Raw genomic sequence first — 18,276 nt, forward strand, 5'->3', positions numbered from 1 at the left:
AACCTACATGCCCATCAGCAGATGAATGGATAAGGAAGCTGTGGTACATATACACCATGGAATTTTACTCAGCCGTCAAAAAGAATTCATTTGAACCAGTCCTAATGAGATGGATGAAACTGGAGCCCCTTATACAGAGTGAAGTAAGCCAGAAAGATAAAGAACATTACAGCATACTAACACATATATATGGAATTTAGAAAGATGGTAACGATAACCCTATATGCAAAACAGAAAAAAGAGACACAGAAATACAGAACAGACTTTTGAACTCTGTGGGAGAAGGTGAGGGTGGGATGTTTCAAAAGAACAGCATGTATACTATCTATGGTGAAACAGATCACCAGCCCAGGTGGGATGCATGAGACAAGTGCTCCGGCCTGGTGCACTGGGAAAACCCAGAGGAATCGGGTGGAGAGGGAGGTGGGAGTGGGGATCGGGATTGGGAATACATGTAAATCCATGGCTGATTCAAAGAATAAAAAAAAAAATAAAAATAAAAATAAAAAAATGTAAAAAAAAAAAAAATGAGAAACAAATAAATGTTTGCATTAATGTTTTTAGAGTAGAGAAAATGGACTTGACCCTTTTGGTTATAGGACCCATGATATATTTAGTACCGAGGAAGGAAGTGATGACTTTTCCTGCTAAATGGATGGGGAGGGAAGGGGGAGGGGGGTTCAGGATGGGGAGCACATGTACACCCATGACTGATTCATGTCAATGTATGGCAAAAACCACTACAATATTGTAAAGTAATTAGCCTCCAATTAAAATAAATAAATAAATTTTAAAAAATGGAAGCTGTGAAGAAAAAACAAGATAACTTAACTCCATTTGGGCAACATAAATCTGGAAACAGCATATAATGGTTCAGCTTTTCAATGTTTGACACAAAAGCCATTCATTCAGCCTGGAAATGTCTGGTTATTTCACCCAGAACTCACTGTTAAGATCATGCCATTACAATTAGTCATCTTTGGGGAGGAAATCTCACCAGATGATACAGTTAGACCCAATTTGTACAAGTACCAAACACTTGGAACATATTAAAAATGACATTTCCACTTATTTTATAACATAAATGTTTGTCTTCTGGCATTTCTCAAATGTGAGCATTTGAAGGGAGTGTTGAAACAACTTTTCAGGATGGAAGGTTAATGATAAAGAAATGACACAGGTTACACAGTGTATGAAAGCCACATTTTAACAATTACTTTTTGACATCTCAAACAGTGACTTGCCCCTTACTGCAGTCATTTCCAAATACCAATCTTTCTACCTGAATGAGGCAGAAAGAAAGAAATCAAAGTCTACAGTATCTTGACTAATCTTTAAAGGTATGTAATTACTGCTACCAAATTTAAAAAACTCAACAAAAGTGAGTTCAGTCAAAAGGTCCAGGAAGTGTCTACTCAGGGCCAGGTTTTAGGGAAACCATGTTGAACTAGACACATGGCTATAGTGACTTACAGTTTAATTGTAATTTCTCACACTAAGATGTGCTAATTAACAAGATAAAGGTAATAAATAACTTAAAGTTACACAGGAGAGGAATATTAAAGGACTATCTGTGATTAGATTTGGTTTCCAATATGTGTTCCCAGTGCATGCTGATGATCTACTTCTAACACCTGCCATGCTCTATTTTAGAGGTTTCTCAAGCCCACCCTATCTGTCCACAGTCGGGTTGGAGAAATGATCCCTCAGGAAATGTTCTCAGTCAAAGAGGGAGAAAACATGGAAAATGAGTAGCCCAGCTAATTTGCTTTGTGTGTGTGTGTGTGTGCCTGCACACGTGTGTGCATGCATACACATTTTGTTTTATTGTAACAAAGCAACTTGTACACTTTTAATGTTTAAAACTGAGCATCATCTTTCTTTTCCAGTGAAACAAAAAGAAAACTTTATAAACAAACAGGATCAAAATTACAGTAGAGAATGTCAACTGCAAATAAGATCCTACAGGCTCTGCTGATTCTCCCATTGAGTGGCAGGGCTCAAGTCATCATTAGGAAAGAATTTTATTTTAAAAGTATCATCTTAAACTGCAGGGATGTCCATTAAACACCACAATCAAACATGCCAAATGAGAAGCCATGTTGTCAAAATGCCCACTTAACCCACTCAAACGTCTCAAACCGACCATTTGCTGACCTTCTATAACCCCAGTTTCGTTGTTTTTTTTTTTTTTTTTTTTCTCTTTTTAAACAAGAGAAAGTAGACAGATACATGTTGGTAAATGCTAACTGTCCAGATTCACATAGAGACACAGTATCTTAAGACACAGATAACACCGTGTCTTATCTCTGAGCACAATATATAGAGAAAGGAGGGGAAAAGCTAGAATTTCACACATTACTGCATAGGGCCTAACACCCTCCCGTTTCCAGCAGGGCTAAAGGAGCAGGAGGTTTCTCTCTTTTTTCCCCCCACAGAGCATGGTGGTGTTGATCCCATAAATTTTTGTTGAGACAGGAAGGGATAAAAATGAATTTGGAAAAGGAAGGGGTAGAGATTCTTTTCCCACTGAATTCTGCTGAAGATATTTCCCCCCAAAATAAGTTGTGAACCATGGTATAAAGGAGAAAAGAGACATCAAAAACATGGCAACTGAGCACAAGAGAAGGGGAGGGGGGAGACTGCAACTTGCTCCCAGGGACTGGAGAGAATTTTAAAAGGTTGGAATCCATCAATGTTCCATCAGTCATCTTCTTCACCCTTCCTCATCCTCATCCCCTTCTTCATCAATATCTTCCAATCCTTCTTCCTCTTCATTGGCATCATCATCTTCTTCTCCTTCCCCTTCCTCATTATCCATGTCAGGAACCAAGCAGTACTGTAACAGATTTGGCCAAATATCATCTTTGATGATCTTTCCTAACTCATCTGCAGCTGCATCAGAATGATCAGTAAACCAGGTGAAGAAGCTTTCTGGTTCCTCATGCTGTCTCTTCCTGCTGGCTTGATTCTGTGTTTGACTTGATCGTTTCATCAAATCCTTTCCAAGTTTCCATTTGATTTCAGTGGACTTTGAAGATAGATCACCACTCTTATTCAGATGAAATTCTTTGGAGAGAAGTTTATTTTTGAAGTAAGGGTTTTCATCAAAATAAAAATCAATTCTGTAACCTGATTTAATGTCTTCAAATTCTGTCTCTTCAACTCTTGTCAAATAATGCAGCACCTCTTCATCCTCTTCCCCAAGCAGTGCAGACACTTGTGGATGTTTAACATATGTTGTTACCCCCAAATTTGGGATTTTGACAGTCAATTTCGACCTCTTCTGAAAAAATGGTTGGCAGAGTTTGTTATATTTCTGTTCTACTTTAAAAATCTCTTCACTGGCTTGTTCATTAAGTCTGTCTATTTCATTTTGTACTTTATCAATATGTTCGATTGCTTCTTGCTGTTCTTTTTCTTCCTTTGGCAAGTTTGAAGAAGCAGATGCCTCACCTGGCCTGGAGGCAAGAGTCAGCTACATTGTTTGCAGTTTCTTAGCTTGGAGTGGAAGTGAAAACTGGTGTTTGGGGGCCATGCTGGGAAAAAAGCCAAGAGCCCTCCCAGGGGAAGAGAAAGTTACTGCAAGCTCAGAGAACTCTAATTTGCTTTTTATATGGGACTGTTCTCAGATGTACTCTATGTTATATCCCAAAAGTTCCCAGTGGAATTGAGTTCCCACTGCCTATAGTGGTAACATGTTCACTAAGATACTGTTTCACCTTTCTTTCCTTCTGTTTCACCCACTTTTCTACCATTTCTTTTGAGATTATCTCCAAGATAAACCTCTTGAAATCAAGTCCTTGTCTAGAGTCTACATTATGGAAGACTAAACTAAGCCTTCTTAGGGAAAAGAATAAGTAGATTATTCCAAAGAAAGTGAAAAGCATGCCTAGAAGCCTAGAGGTAAGAGAATGCACAGCATGGTTGAGAAACTTGCAGTACATCTTGATTGTTGTGTACTAAGGAAGAGTAGCTAGAGTTGAAGCCAGAATGGTAAAGTAGGACAGTACCTGAAAATTCTAAATTGTGTGAAGTTTGGGCTTCATATTAAAAGAATCAGGAGATGTCTAGGAGGAGGAGTTGCACGGAAATTGGGAGGAGGATGGGACTATGAGAGAATTAGTAATTGGAGTTGACAGTGCTTGACAGGGTGTCATGGAGAGCAGAATCCAACATAACATATGGGATTTTAACTCAGATATAGGATAGATTACCATATTATACAAATCTTGGGGGAGCACCTTTAAGTTGAATTTTATATTAACTGTCCTCCTTGCTTACTGCAAAATGAATAATGGCCTCTGGAGTTCTTCAGTGGCCATGCTATGTAAGGTTGAACTAAAGAATATGCGATCAGCTTAGGGAGGCCAGAGATGAGTTAATTTTTATATGTGCTGAATGTAAGATTCCTGTGGAGATTTTAGTAGCTGAATTGATCTGGTACTCAGGAGACAGGCTTCAGCTGAAGACCAAGATTCATAAATAATCAGCAAATGTATTGAGGGCATACGGATAGTAAGATCAGGGAGACTTAGAGGAGAATTCTGAGGAACCTGACATTTAAGATTTTTTAAAACACTGAAATTTTCAAAAAAAATGCAAACTATAGTAAGAAGGAATATCCAACATGTAGAAGAAAACCCAGCGTGTGACTGCACTGAAATAAAAAGAAAGGAATGCTATAGGAGGTACAAATGATCAGCAATGTCAAATACTGCCTAAAGTCAGGAAAGATACAGACAGAAATACCTGTTCAATTGAGTAAATGGCTCAGCAAGAACATTTTGCCAAACATTTGACATGGCTGCCAGATCGCTGAGACTTGAGTGCTGAGACAGAGATAAAAAAGTAAACGTAGCTTGTATTCAGTCTTCTCAGGAAGTTTGGCTTAACTAATAATATTTAGAATTATAATATCCAAGACTTATTAAGTAGCTTATCTTCCAGGCATTTACAAATGTATATATATATTCAGTCTATCTTATGTGGTATTACAGAGGAGGAAATCACAGTCAGTTAAATGAGTTGCTAAAAACATTACATTAATTGTAACTAACTAATAAGTGGCAGATCTGGGATACACACAGAGATAATCTGTCTCTAGAGTCTCTCTATGAGCAAGAGGAAAGAAATAATATAGTATCACTGACTCAAGGGACATGAATTGAGCAAACTCTGGGAGATAGCAGAGGACAGAGAAGCTTGGCATGCTACAGTCCATGGGGTGTCAAATAGCTAGACACAACTCAAGACTGAACCAAAACAGCAAAGAGGGACCTGGGATTAAAAGGGACTTCTGAGAAGAGAGGCTTGAATATATTTAGATTCTAACAAAAAAAGCCACTAGAGGGAGAATCTTTGAAGAGACAGAGATAGTGAGAATACATTTCACAAACTTGGGCAGAAGGGACACATTTCTTTGTTGCAGGAGAGATGGGCAGGATGAGTGCTATTATTGGTCTGTTTGGTGGTAGGAATTGAAAAATATCAGTTGATGACTGTCATTCAAAGAAGGATGTTGATTAAGAATGAGATAGTGAATGAAAGAGTCAGTTATAAGAAGAAAGTGAATATATTTGACATAGTTTCTGTGGTAAATGGGAAAGGAACAAAACATAAGAAATGCTGGTGTGATGTGGTAAATTGAAGTCTCATGGGAAGCTGTGAATCATAAATTTCAGTGTCACTAATCTGAGTAAGGTGCTATTTCTGTCCAATGCTTAGCAGCCTACAACAGAGAAGATGAATAGATGGAAGCTAAGTGTCATGTTTTGTTTTGTTTTGTTTTGGTACAGTAGGGTGCAAGGAGTCAAGTAAATGTGATTGCTGAGGGTTTTGGCAAGAATGTTGTTGAAATGGAATCTGATGCACAGTAAAAGAAATTAACTCAGAAGGAAATGATAGGGAGACAGTTGATATAAATATGTACACATTAGAGGTCCTACAGAAGTCAAATGACTGAAGATCTGGGAGCAACTGAGTAAAAGAATACAGTCTATTTTGAAGACATAGTTGTCTGAATTTATCATTGAAGGCGTAAAATATATTTCAAGTGATGACAAAATCCAGAGGGTAACTATAAAAAAGAGTCATAGACCTGAAGAAGAATAAAAAGCTTTTAAAGAGAAACATATTAAAGAACTGAGGATGTTTTATGTCACTAGATGGATGTTGATATCTTTAAAGATATTGATAACACAGGAGATAAACCAGAAGTCTATAAACTAGGAGTTAAATCTTTCAATAAGTGAACATTTAAGACTAGGAAAACATTTATTGACTATTATAAGGAGGTGCTATGTGTAATAAAATGGCTCAAACATAAAAGGAACAGGGGATTTTATATTTTACAAAGATCCTGAGATAAATAAGGTGAAAGAGTAGCTTTAGGACTTCTCTAATCCATGACCAAGTTCCTAGTTTCAGATAAGTTCTCCCACTATAAAAAAAAAAAGAAAGAAAAAGAAATCTGGGAAAACTATATGAAGCAACTGGTTTCAGACACTGAGCAATAGACAGTATACATCTGTGATTCCAGACACAAGAAAAACACATGGGATTAGGCCTACAATTGCATTGATTTTTCTGCTTGGAGGAGCTTCTGAACCTCAGTGCAGGGAAGTGGAGCCTATATTAAGCAGAATATTTTGCTAAGCTAAGAAGATAGAGATGAGAATTTGGAGTTACTAAGAAGATATCTAGCTTTCAGGCAGAAAGGAGGAAGCTGCACAGAGAAGGGGATCCAGAAATCTCCATAGGAATTGTCTTGATTATTCCATGAAATGTTAAGCAATTAATGTTCAGGATGATTCTCTATCTATAGATTTTGCAAATAATAGATAAGGGGGAGCTATGAGATGAACTAAGATTCTAAGTTGAACTGAGAGTCCAACTAAGACATTGGAGTTCTAAGAAACCCGAAAAATAAAACCAAAAAATGGAGTTGATGTGCTAATAAAGTAATTCTCTAACAAATCAAAACAAGGCAACAAAGTCTATATTATCAACAATATAGCATATGCAATGTGCATCAAATGATAAAATATTACCAGACATGTGAAGAAGCAAGGAGATATGATTCAAAATCAGAACAAAAAATTGATGGGAACATACAGCAAGGTGACAGAGATCTTGCAATTATGACAAAGACTTCAGATAGATCATAGATATGTTCTTAAATTTTATAGAAATATATGAACATAGTACAGAGATGAGAGGATATCAGTAAAGAACTGGAAATCCTTAACCTGAAAACTATAAAATCTAAAATGAAAAGTTTAGTGGGTGAGTTTAACAAGTGGAAAACCCAGGAAGTAAAGATTGTTAAGCTTCAAAAACTTGAAGACAGAATAATGTTAATAGAAACTATCCAAACTGAAGCATAGAAAGAGAAAAGGTTGAAAAATCGTTAGTGAATTATGAGACAATATCAGGTAATATAATATATACACAGTATAATTGGGATTACAGATTACAGAATAAAAGAGAGAGGTTGGAACAGAAAGCTATTTTAGGAAATAATGGCAAAAAATTTTTATAATTATTACAAAAAATGTCAACTCTCAAAACTGCGAGTCTGATCATGCCATCTTGGCTAATTTTCTCTTTCCCCACAAGAACCAAAAAAAAAAGAGAAAATTTGAAAGCAACAGAGCAAAAAAGATTATTAACATTCCTGGGGGAGTGGTTTCTCATCAAAATATAAGCCATGAGACAATGGGCCATGGCTTTTTCTTCAATGTTGAAAGGAAAAAAAAAAAATCTCAGACTAGAATTTTAAGCACAGGATTGTTATTGTTTAAAAATAGAAGTCAAATAAAGGCATTTTCAGATGAAAGTTATGAGAATTCATTACCAGCATACTTGTACTGTGTGTGTGTATGTGTGTGTTAGTTGCTCAGTCGTGTCCAAATCTTTGTAACCCCGTGAACTGTAGCCCGCCAGGCTCTTCTGTCCATGGAATTCTCCAGGCAAGAATACTGGAGTGGGTTACCATTCCCTTCCCTGGGGATCTTCCCAACCCAGGGATCAAACCTAGGTCTCCAGAATTGCAGGCAGACTCTTTACCATTTGAGCCAGCGGGAAAGCCCAGCTGTATTGTAAGAAATGGTAAAGGGTGCCCTTGGTGTTGGTGAAACATGATTTGCACAAAGGAAAGAAGAAAGGCAGACTGGTAAATACATAATAGATTATAAAAGGCTTTTTTTTTTTTTTTTTTTTACTTTTTAAATTACTTAAATAAGGGATACTTATTTAAAGTGAAAATAATAATGTGAGGTTTGATTTAAAACACATGTGTAGGTTGAATGCATTTCAAAGTAGCACAAAATATGGTGTGGGAGTATTAAATTTAATTATCAATATATTGCTGCAATATTCAAAAATTTCAAGTGAAATGCCATTAGTTTGTAGTGGACAATAATAATTCAAAATAACATGTTGTCATCTTCAGAGCAAACAGGGACAAAACTGTAAGTCAGAGTAATAAAATGGAAACTAAAATAAAGGTATACATTCAAAAAGAAGGCAGGAAAAGAGGAAGCATGGAACAAAAAATAGAAATAGCTCAAACATAAAACAGTTGGCAAAACAGTAGTCTTATGGTCAACCACAAACTATATTCATTGTAATTAGATAAAGCTGCCTAATTAAAACACAGAGATTATCAGATTGTATAACAAAGCAAGATCCAACTAATTACACGCTGTTTACAAAAGATGGCCATTACATACAATACCACAGATAGTTTAAAAAGATAGGAAAATATCATAAAAATGCTAATCATAAACATAGTGTCTATTGACATTGAGAATATAGACTTCAAGCATGAAGTATTGTCAGAAGTAAACATTAGCATTTCATAGCACTGAAACTTTATGCTGTCAATTCACCAGGAAGACAAAATAATTATAAATGTGTATATATCTAAAAATACACCTTCACTATATATGAAGTAAAAACTAACATGAGCAAAGAAAGGGAGAAACATTAATAAATATATAGTTGGAAATGTTAGCACTCCCAATAAATGATAAAACAGATGAAAAAATCTGATAAGGATATAGACTATTCAAACATTTTCAGCCAACTAAATTTTTTTAACATTTATAGAATACAATAATAACCAACAGCTGCAGAATACCAGTGTACATGGTACATGAAACAAAATAAGACCATATGTTGAACTAGACAAGGCAGCTTTGGCTTGAGAGGTTTCAGTCTAAGTGACAAGCTTTATGGAGCGCCAAGTTTCACATACAACAAACAGTGTGAATGTGCTATTATTCTGGGAACACATTGTTTTGTTGTGCTTTTTTGCTACAATATGAAGTTTCCAGATACCACTAGATGTATTAACATGAAGCAGAATAGTATGGGGTTGAATCTGGGAAGGAGAAACTCAAAATAATACCATAGCAGAGGGTATAAATGATAATAAAATATCAGAGGAGATGTTGCCTTAAGCACCGACCAAGAATATCTGGGATGCAGCGTATGGTAAAATATACTCCATAGCAGGCATTAGAAGCAAGGCTGACTAACTCGTACACTGTGGCCTTAAAACCCAGAGCACTTTCACCTCTCCAGAGGCCTGGAAAAGCCTAGAAAGAGGTCCTCTCTTCTTTCCCCTCTCCCTCTGCCTTCAGATGCCTGTGCGAAGTCCAGGCAGTGAATCATGGTGCATGCTGGTGGGCCAGCCCTTTTGCGGGATGGCAGCATGGTGGGAGAGCATGCCTGCCCACTGGGTGGTCTACTCTCCAACCCTGGAGGGCAGCATTGCGGGGTCTTCCCTTGCAGTGACAGCTTGAGAGCAGAGTATGACCTGTGACAGTTGGTGTCCTGGAGGACAGGCATTTAAAAAGTTTCTTCCCTCTTTGATGCAGTATTAGTTGAAACAAATGCAGCCACAACTATAAACAAAGGAGGCGTTATGCTTCCAGAAAAATCAAAAGGGAAAGTATTGCAAGACCTCAGCACTTTGTGAATGGAGAAATTCCAGACATTCAAGCTGGGTTTAGAAAAGGCAAACCAACCAGACCTCAAATTAGCAGCATATGTTGGATCATGGAGAAAGCAAGGGAATTCCAGAAAGACATCTACTTCTGCTTCATTGACTACACTAAAGCCTTTGATTGTGTGGATCACAACAAACTGTGAAAAATTCTTAAAGAGACAGAAGAACCAGAACACCTTAACCTGTCTTCTGAGAAACCTGCATGCAGGTCAGGAATCAACAGTTAGAACCAGACATGGAACAACTGACTGGTTTAAGATTGGAAAGGGAGTATGACAAAGCTGTATATTGTCATCCTGTTTAACTTTTATGCAGAGCACATTATGCAAAATGTCAGGATGGATAAATCAAAAGCTGGAATCAACATTGCCAGGAGAAATATTAACAACCTCAGATACACAGGTGATACCACTCTGATGGCAGAAAATGAAGAGGAACTAAAGAGTCTCTGATGAGGGTCAAAGAAGAGAGTAAAAAGCTGGCTTGAAACTCATCATTCAAAAAACTAAGATCATGGCACCTGGTCCCATCACTTCATGGCAAATAGAAGGGGATAAAGTGGAAACAGTGACAAATTTTCTTCTCTTGGGCTCCAAAATAATTGCCAATGGTGACTGCAGCCATGAAATTAAAAGATGCTTAATTGATGCTTTTGAATTGTGGTGCTGGAGACTCTTTGGACTGCAAGGTGGTCAAAACAGTCAACTCAAAAGGAAATCAACCCTGAACATTCATTAGAAGCACTGCTGCTGAAGCTGAAGCTCCAATACTTTTTGGCCACCTGATGCAGAGAGCTGACTCACTGGAAAAGACTCTGACGCAAAGTGTGAAAGCAAAAAGAGAAGGGGTTGTGTCGGTTGGAGAGCATCACTGATTCAGTGGACAAGAATGTGAGCAAACTTTGGGAGATGGTGGAGGACAGAGGAGCCTGATGCGCTGCAGCCCATGTTGCAGAGTCAGACACGACTTAGCTTCTGAACAAAAACAACAAATGATATCCAAATGACATTCAGTGTCTCTAAAATTTAGTTTCACTGTGCTCATATAAACATTTCAAAAAAATATAAGAATGAAAAAAAATGTCCAGACTCAGAAGCATCAGGGGACCACTGCCCCTCCCATGCCACTGGATGATCTCATCTTGGTGCTGAAGTTTTGCAGCATTCTCTGATTTTCATCAGCCCTATGGCAACCCCTAGGTTTACCTCAAAACTCAAACTTACTTTCTGATGCCGGAATCTTTGTTCTGATGCCTGTTTGTTTTCAAAATTATTGTACACATCAAGCTTTTGTGAATATATTGCATACACTGTTGCTTGTTTTCAACACTATGTCAATTTTAACCCAGTCCTGGGAGATTAGCCCACATTCTCACAAGGGTGAGAATGAATGGCTTCCAAAAAAATTAAATAAATCTATGTAGTTGCTGGGAGTGTTGACTTCTTGGGTCAGAATATTTTTTTACTTTCTACACATCAGGGCTGAGGAGTAGTGTATATCATTCAGTAATATAAAAAAATATATAAATACCTCCCAATTCAAGATGGTATCTTGAACATACAAGCTTAATCTGTCTTCTTATTATCCTTAGGAAGAAACTGCCAAAATTGAAATGTCAGAAAAAAGATAGTTGGGAAAGAATAATTTCATAACAGTGCTGAAACACAGGGAAGGGAAGGGGGGACAGGAAATTTTGAAACAAACGTGATAAATAGAGGGCAGCTTTGATCTGACTAAAGCAATACCAATCATAATGATAATAATATATTTTAACATTAATAGATGCTAACACTAATGTAGCAGATACTATATGTCAAGAAACGTTCTAAATCCCTGTTATACATTAATATGAAACTAGTAACAACTTCATGAAGTAAGAAAAGTTTCCTCATTTTAAAGTTGAAACAAAGGCACAGAGAGGTTATACTACTTTAGAAAGAGCAATAATAGAGATCAAGGAGCAGGTTATAGTTCAGTGATGTTTGACTTTTTCTTTTCCTTATCACTGACAGTTAGTCTGTCAGGAAGTCCTGTTTGTTGTATCCAAATAATATACCTAAGCCTGCTCTATTTCTTGCCCTCCACAATGCCTCTCTTCTTGACTTGCATTGCTTGAATAAGCTAATGGAAGGGCACCCTACCTTATCTGTTTGCTTCATTCTTATTCCCCTAAAACTCAACCTCCATGAAGCAACAAAGATGTATTTTTAAAAACAGAATTCAGGTCATAATGTACTCCCTCTCCCTTTAAAAAATCCCCTGATAGCTTCTTCTTGCAGTTAGAATAAAATCATCTCATTATCGTAGCTTGATGGATCCTCTGTTACTTTGCGCTTGTGTTTCACAAGCCTTCTATGCTTTCAAGAGCATGCCAAGTCTTTGTGACTTTGTAGGGACTTGCATCTGCTGTACCCTAGTTACGAAAAGGGTCTCTCCTCAACTATTTGCATAGCTGATTCCATCCTATTTTTCGGATCTCAATTCAAAATTTACCTCCTCTTCTGACAACCCTATCTAGAGTATGCTCTCCTGATGTCGTTATCACAATCTCCAATTGGTCACATAATTAATAAAAATCTGTTAATATTTTGTTTTCTTGATTCTAATCTGTTTCCTCTACAATAATTTAATCTCTCCAAGGACAAAGACTTGATCTCATTTTCTCTCTCTACAGCCCTTTGCACAATATAGTGTGTTTAGTGAATATACAATAAATATTTATTAAATGGAAAAATACATTGGAAGAGGGGAAAAATACTCTCCAGAAATGTTCTGGAGAAATTAGCATATTAAAAAGGGCCATCTCTCATACTGTGGTGGGAAGCTTTGTAATTAGAAGTAGTTCTGGTAAAGTGACATTCATTAGCAGGTAATATAAGATGTTTTGCAAAGTAATTCAGTACTAGGAGGAGGGAAAAATCTCTCTTATAAAAAAGGCCAAGGAAATTAGTACATGAGAAAAAGGATCCAAATAACTTTAATTAGAGGGGTAGAAATTTTTGTTGTAGAGCAGATGTGAATTTTCTGAAGGACATTTTCTTCCTTTTGGCAAGACACCTGACTTTAGAAACTCTGAGACTGGCCACAGAGCTGTGTGAAGCTTCTCCCCCAAGGTTCCTAGTAATGAGCTCCATCCTTTGCTGCACACTCTAATGGGTGTGCTTATGTGTGTAAGAGGATGGTTGTGTGAGTCACAAACAGGAAGAGTGCATTCACTATTTTCCATTGCAATGCACAACGCCCTCCTCCATGTAGAACACCTTGTTCTCCAAGAACTAGGTGAGAGAAAGTCATTGGTATTCATGACAGTCAGTGGACCCTTTGATCCGTGAAGTCTTCAAGAATCAGCAAGAGATTAGGTGAAGAGTAAAAAAAAAAAAAAAAAAAAACAAACCCAGAAAGTAAAGAGAAAGGAGGACTTGAAAAACCCAAGGTAGGAATGAATGGCAGATAGGAGTGTGTCCCTGAGGTAGGAATGAATGGCAGATCAGAGCATGTCCCATGAGATGCCAGGTCAGAGGGATTTCCGAGAGAGGCGCCACCTGGGGGCTTCTACCCTGGTCTTAGGTACTGAGCCTTGTGCTGCCTTGGGCACGGAGCAGGCAGACCAGTCACAGGACCTGGTTCCTTTTTGTTCCAGCTCTCACACATCCCTTGTACTTTGAAATATGCATCAAGATCTCCAGAGATGAGCTAATTAAACTTTTACAGACATCCAGACGGCATTCAGTTTGGAGAGAGGCAGCCCAGAAAGATCCAGAATAGTTAAGAATTCACTCCTGAGCCTTGAAAGAACCTCAACAAAGACAACTGACCTCAGACAATGCTCAGCTTTAAAAGCAAGGTGATCGATCCCCCCTGCCCATGTATTTTCTTCTTCCTCCAGCTATTAGTGACACACATGAGGAAGTAAGGAGAAACATACTTTCATGAGTTCAAGGACCACCTGCCACATAGCCAGTGAACCATGCCCCACCCCTTCCTGGGTATATAGAATACAAGTTCTGCCCTGAGATTAAGACAATGAGAGTTTCCTAAATAAATAAAAAATTCTCTCTGGAAGAGTCTGTAGCATTATACTGAAAGACTAAGCAAAAATAAAACAGCCACCAGGGAAGCAAAGTAAAGCAAGCAAATACCAAAATACATATTAGAATTCAAATAAGTTAACTCTGCTGAGTAAATACCTTGAAGTATTTTACCCCTGAATTTGCTGTTTAGTTGCTGAGTCGTGTCTGACTCGTTTGCAACCCCATGGACTGTAGCTCACCATGGGATTTCCCAGGTAAGAATACTGGCGTGGGTTGCCATTTCCTTCTCCAGGGGATCTTCCTGACCCAGGAGTTGAACCTGCATCTCCTGCATTGGCAGGCAGATCCTTTACCACTGAGCCACCGGGGAAGCCCTGTCGCCTTTGTGCGTGCGTGCTCTGTCGCTTCTGTCACGTCTGACTCTCTGTGACCCTATTCACTTTAGCCTATCAGGTTCCTCTGTCCATGGGATTCTCCGGCAAGAACTGGAGTGGGTTGCCATGACCTCCTCCGGGGGATCTTCCCAACCCAGGGATCAAACCTGTGTCTCCTGTAGCTCCTTCATTGCAGGCAGATTCTGTACCACTGAGCCCAAGTCACCTTTAGGACTGGATTATTGCTTTCCAGTTTTTAGACCTTGTTTCCTTTGACAACTTGGTATGGTATTTCCTACAATTCTGCCTGAGCCATGGCTCAATCCACAGATCGAAATATAGAAGCATTTCTAAAGGTGTAATTGACACTTGAGATTACAAATTATTCATTGTGAAACTTCACAGCATCTTATTTGAACCATGATGTGGAATTGTTCTGTTCAGGAAAAACAGAGCTTTGGACATATATCAAAAAGTAATGTTTGAGAAAAAAAACAAAAAAACAAAAAACATAGCTTTTAAAGTTGTATCTGGAATAGAAAGTTCCAAAACTGACAAGGGAAAGAAACTGACAGCAAAGAATCTGCCTGCCAATACAGGAGACATGGGTTCTATCCCTGAGTTGAGATGATCTCCTGGGGAAGAAAATGGCACCCCACTCCAGTATTCTTGCCTGGGAAATCTCATGGACAGAGGATCCCGACGGGATTGCAAAGAGTCAGACCCGAATTGGCACCTAAACAACAACCCAACAAATTGACAATAAAATTGAACTCTGTGTTTCCTACTTACTCTCCACCAATGCTGCTTAAAAGGAGAACTGCCTGCCTGAATATGTCTGGGTCATTTACAAAGAGTTCACAACACTCCAATTTAAGGAGGCCTGCTGTGGAAACCGGTGTTACAACTGTCAAGGCAACACAGACCTATAATAATGAACCTGACACTTCATTTATAAATACGATCAGAGAAATTCAGGACTGTGATACAACTTAGAGAAAACAACTCGAATGAACAAAAGAAGAGAAAAGAAATATTAAAGAATATTTCTTAGCATCACCTTTAAAAGTGTGTGTGTGTTAGTCAGTTAGTCATGTCTGACTCTTCGTGACCCCATAAACTATAGCCCTGCCAGCTTCCTCTGCCCATGGGATTCGCCAGGCAAGAATACTGTACTGGGTTGCCATTCCCTTCTCCAGGGGATCTTCCCGACCCAAAGGTCAAACCCAGCCCTCCTATGTTGAAGGCAGATTCTTTACTATCTGAGCCACCAAGGAAGCCCTAAAAGTAAATACCTTAATTACAAATCATCTTTACTATTTTGAGTGGTAACCATGAGGATTAACTTAGAAATGGACAACTGATTCAAGCCAGGCCAGGGGAAAAACCCTCTTGACACTTTTCCTGGAACTATTGGGGAAAAAAATGTCAATTATGCATTAACAAGTTGTAAGGTTATGCTAGAATCTGAAAAAATAAAGATTGAAAAAACTAGCCTGTGAGAGAGGAAAAAGCAGGAGAAAGTGAAGTCTAGCAATGGGGAGAGAGAAAGGGAGCATCTTGATGTCATGGTTGGAACAGATGAGTATAATGCTTCTGAGCAACAGGGCCGCACTCCTGGGAATTTTCCCACTTTTATTACGTGGCAATGGCACTTGAAAACTAGTTTTAATCAGCTTTCTGCAATTAAAAAAAAAATAGACTTTAATGTCCAAACATCCCTTACTGCAGAGGCTATTCCCAATCATCCTTGATAATCAAACTTCCTTACTCCCACATTTATTCATGACCCTTAATCTGTGATGTTTCTCGGTAGAAGGAATCTCCACTGGATGGATTCTGATTGGATGGATTCTGATTGTTATTGACTGTGTTCACTCACTAGAATGTGAGCCCCATAAGGAAGCTAATCACATCTGCTCTGTCCCTGCTGTGTCCCTCATGCCTACAGCAGTGCTTTTTGTTCATGCAGGGAGTATGAAGAATACCTATTGAATGAACTATTTGGTTTACACAACTGTCTTATTCTATAAGAATCACAGTACAGATTTTACAGGACAAAAAGCAAATTTTAGAAAAGTCTCATAATGTGTGCAAGGTTACACATTAGCTCATTGTACTTTTAAAATTAGAATCTAGATTTGCAGATGCCAAGTGCAACATATTTCTGTTATTCCATACCCATGAAATATGGACAAAATAGACTTCTGAGTTGAGACAAAATTATGAATTAAAGAAATGAGTTTCTTGAGTGAAAAGATTTCTAATGTTCAAGTCTTCATGCAATTTTGCTTTAGATTCAATTACATTTTAGCTGAAGATAAAAATTATTTCTTAATGAGTTATGACCCAGCTCCACCCTTTCTATGTTGCTCCACAACCTGCAGTGGTGCCCTTACATCTATAGTCCTTACCAAGCCTCCCAAATCAAAAAGAAATAGATTAATTTAAATTGCTTTTATTGGTGATGAATGAGTGAAGAATAAGGTTATATGGCTTTTAAATCAGCACTAAAAGTTGAAAATGAAGTGTGAAATGAAAAACAGGAGGAGACAGAAAATAACCTGTATTACAAGGTTAAGCCTGACTGCTTGTGCTATTTTTTGAGCCAGTGGCTGTGTGCCTCATTGTTAGGCAACCCATAAGCTGGTGCTTGGCCCTCCAGATTGCACTTTTAAATAAACAAAAATAGAATTTATATTTTGAAAATACAGGATTATTTTCTCACTTTTTCCTGAACTCTGGCAGAATTTTAAATTTTACCTTAACATACTTCTCCCACCTCAAATATTAATTACCATCACTTTTTAATTGTCAAAAAAAAGTATTCATATTTTAATCTTACCATCTAAATTCTGTGTGCTTGTTATTTCCATGAGCAATGATATCTACTAAGCATATAATGCAGCATATGTCATTTTAAAAAGATTTGAAAACCATTGATCTGGTCGCATGTCTTCAACTTAAACGTGAGGACAACTGTGTGTGTGCTCAATCGTGTGTGACTATTTGCGACTCCATGGACTGTAACCCGCCAGGCTCCTCTGTCCATAGAATTTTCAAGACAAGAATACTGGAGTGGGTTGCCATTTCCTGCTCCAGGGCGTCTTCCTGACGCAGGGGTCTAACCCGTGTCTCTACTTCCCCCTCATTGGCAGGCGGGCTCTTTACCCCTGAGCCGCCTGGGGAGCCCCAGCTGAGACGAGGACCATGAGCACAGGAACCATGGCCTGTCCCCAGTCACACATCTGGTTTGTGCAAGTGGCTCTCCGCCTGTGCTCCCCAGCCTCAGGCGCAGTTGCATTCTTACCCAGTCACACTATATTCCTAGTCTCTCACTTCTTGAGGTTGAAAGAAAATACTTGAGTCGTGACCACTTGGTAAGGTTCAGAGCAATGAATACCCATTCATGTTCTCAAGAATATCTCTTATTGTTGAATTGAAAAGTACTCCCTTGAACTGAGAAAGAAAGTAGTAACCAGGCGCAATCTGAGAACCAAACGCCTTCATAGACTCACCTTGTCTTTTAAAATAAAGTGAAAGGGATTTGAATCTGAATATCCCTTATAGTAGAAACTTGACATTACTCCATGTAACTCCAGGGACAAATGGAAGACTTCTTACCTCAAAAACTTACATTCTGATTATTTGGTTTGTGCTTCTACTACATTTTTGTTCTTTCTTAAGTCTCTCCTTTCAATGGATCACTGTTCTCTGGCTCAGCACACACCCCACCTGAACCCACTATAGCAAGAAAGTGTCCTGGCCTCCTGCAAGGTGTGGAGCATCTCTCTCCCTCTGTCCTCCTCCTCTGTGTTTCACCAAACAGCTGTTCCAAGCCTCCCAAATCATT

The 18,276-nt window shown here is 38.4% G+C and overlaps 1 protein-coding gene across 1 annotated transcript; it reads right to left on the bottom strand.

Annotated features, from left to right (window-relative positions):
* Nucleotides 1–2,716: 2,716 nt before the first annotated feature.
* LOC122437183 (protein SET-like) lies at nt 2,717–17,727 on the bottom strand. Its single transcript, XM_043461853.1, has 2 exons — nt 17,595–17,727; nt 2,717–3,456 (listed from the first exon to the last, which is right to left on the bottom strand). The coding sequence occupies exons 1-2, from the start codon at nt 17,725–17,727 to the stop codon at nt 2,717–2,719; spliced, it is 873 nt and encodes a 290-aa protein (XP_043317788.1).
* Nucleotides 17,728–18,276: the final 549 nt, after the last annotated feature.

This window comes from Cervus canadensis, chromosome 1 (genome assembly GCF_019320065.1).
Source record: "Cervus canadensis isolate Bull #8, Minnesota chromosome 1, ASM1932006v1, whole genome shotgun sequence".
Classification (NCBI taxonomy): Eukaryota; Metazoa; Chordata; class Mammalia; order Artiodactyla; family Cervidae; genus Cervus; species Cervus canadensis.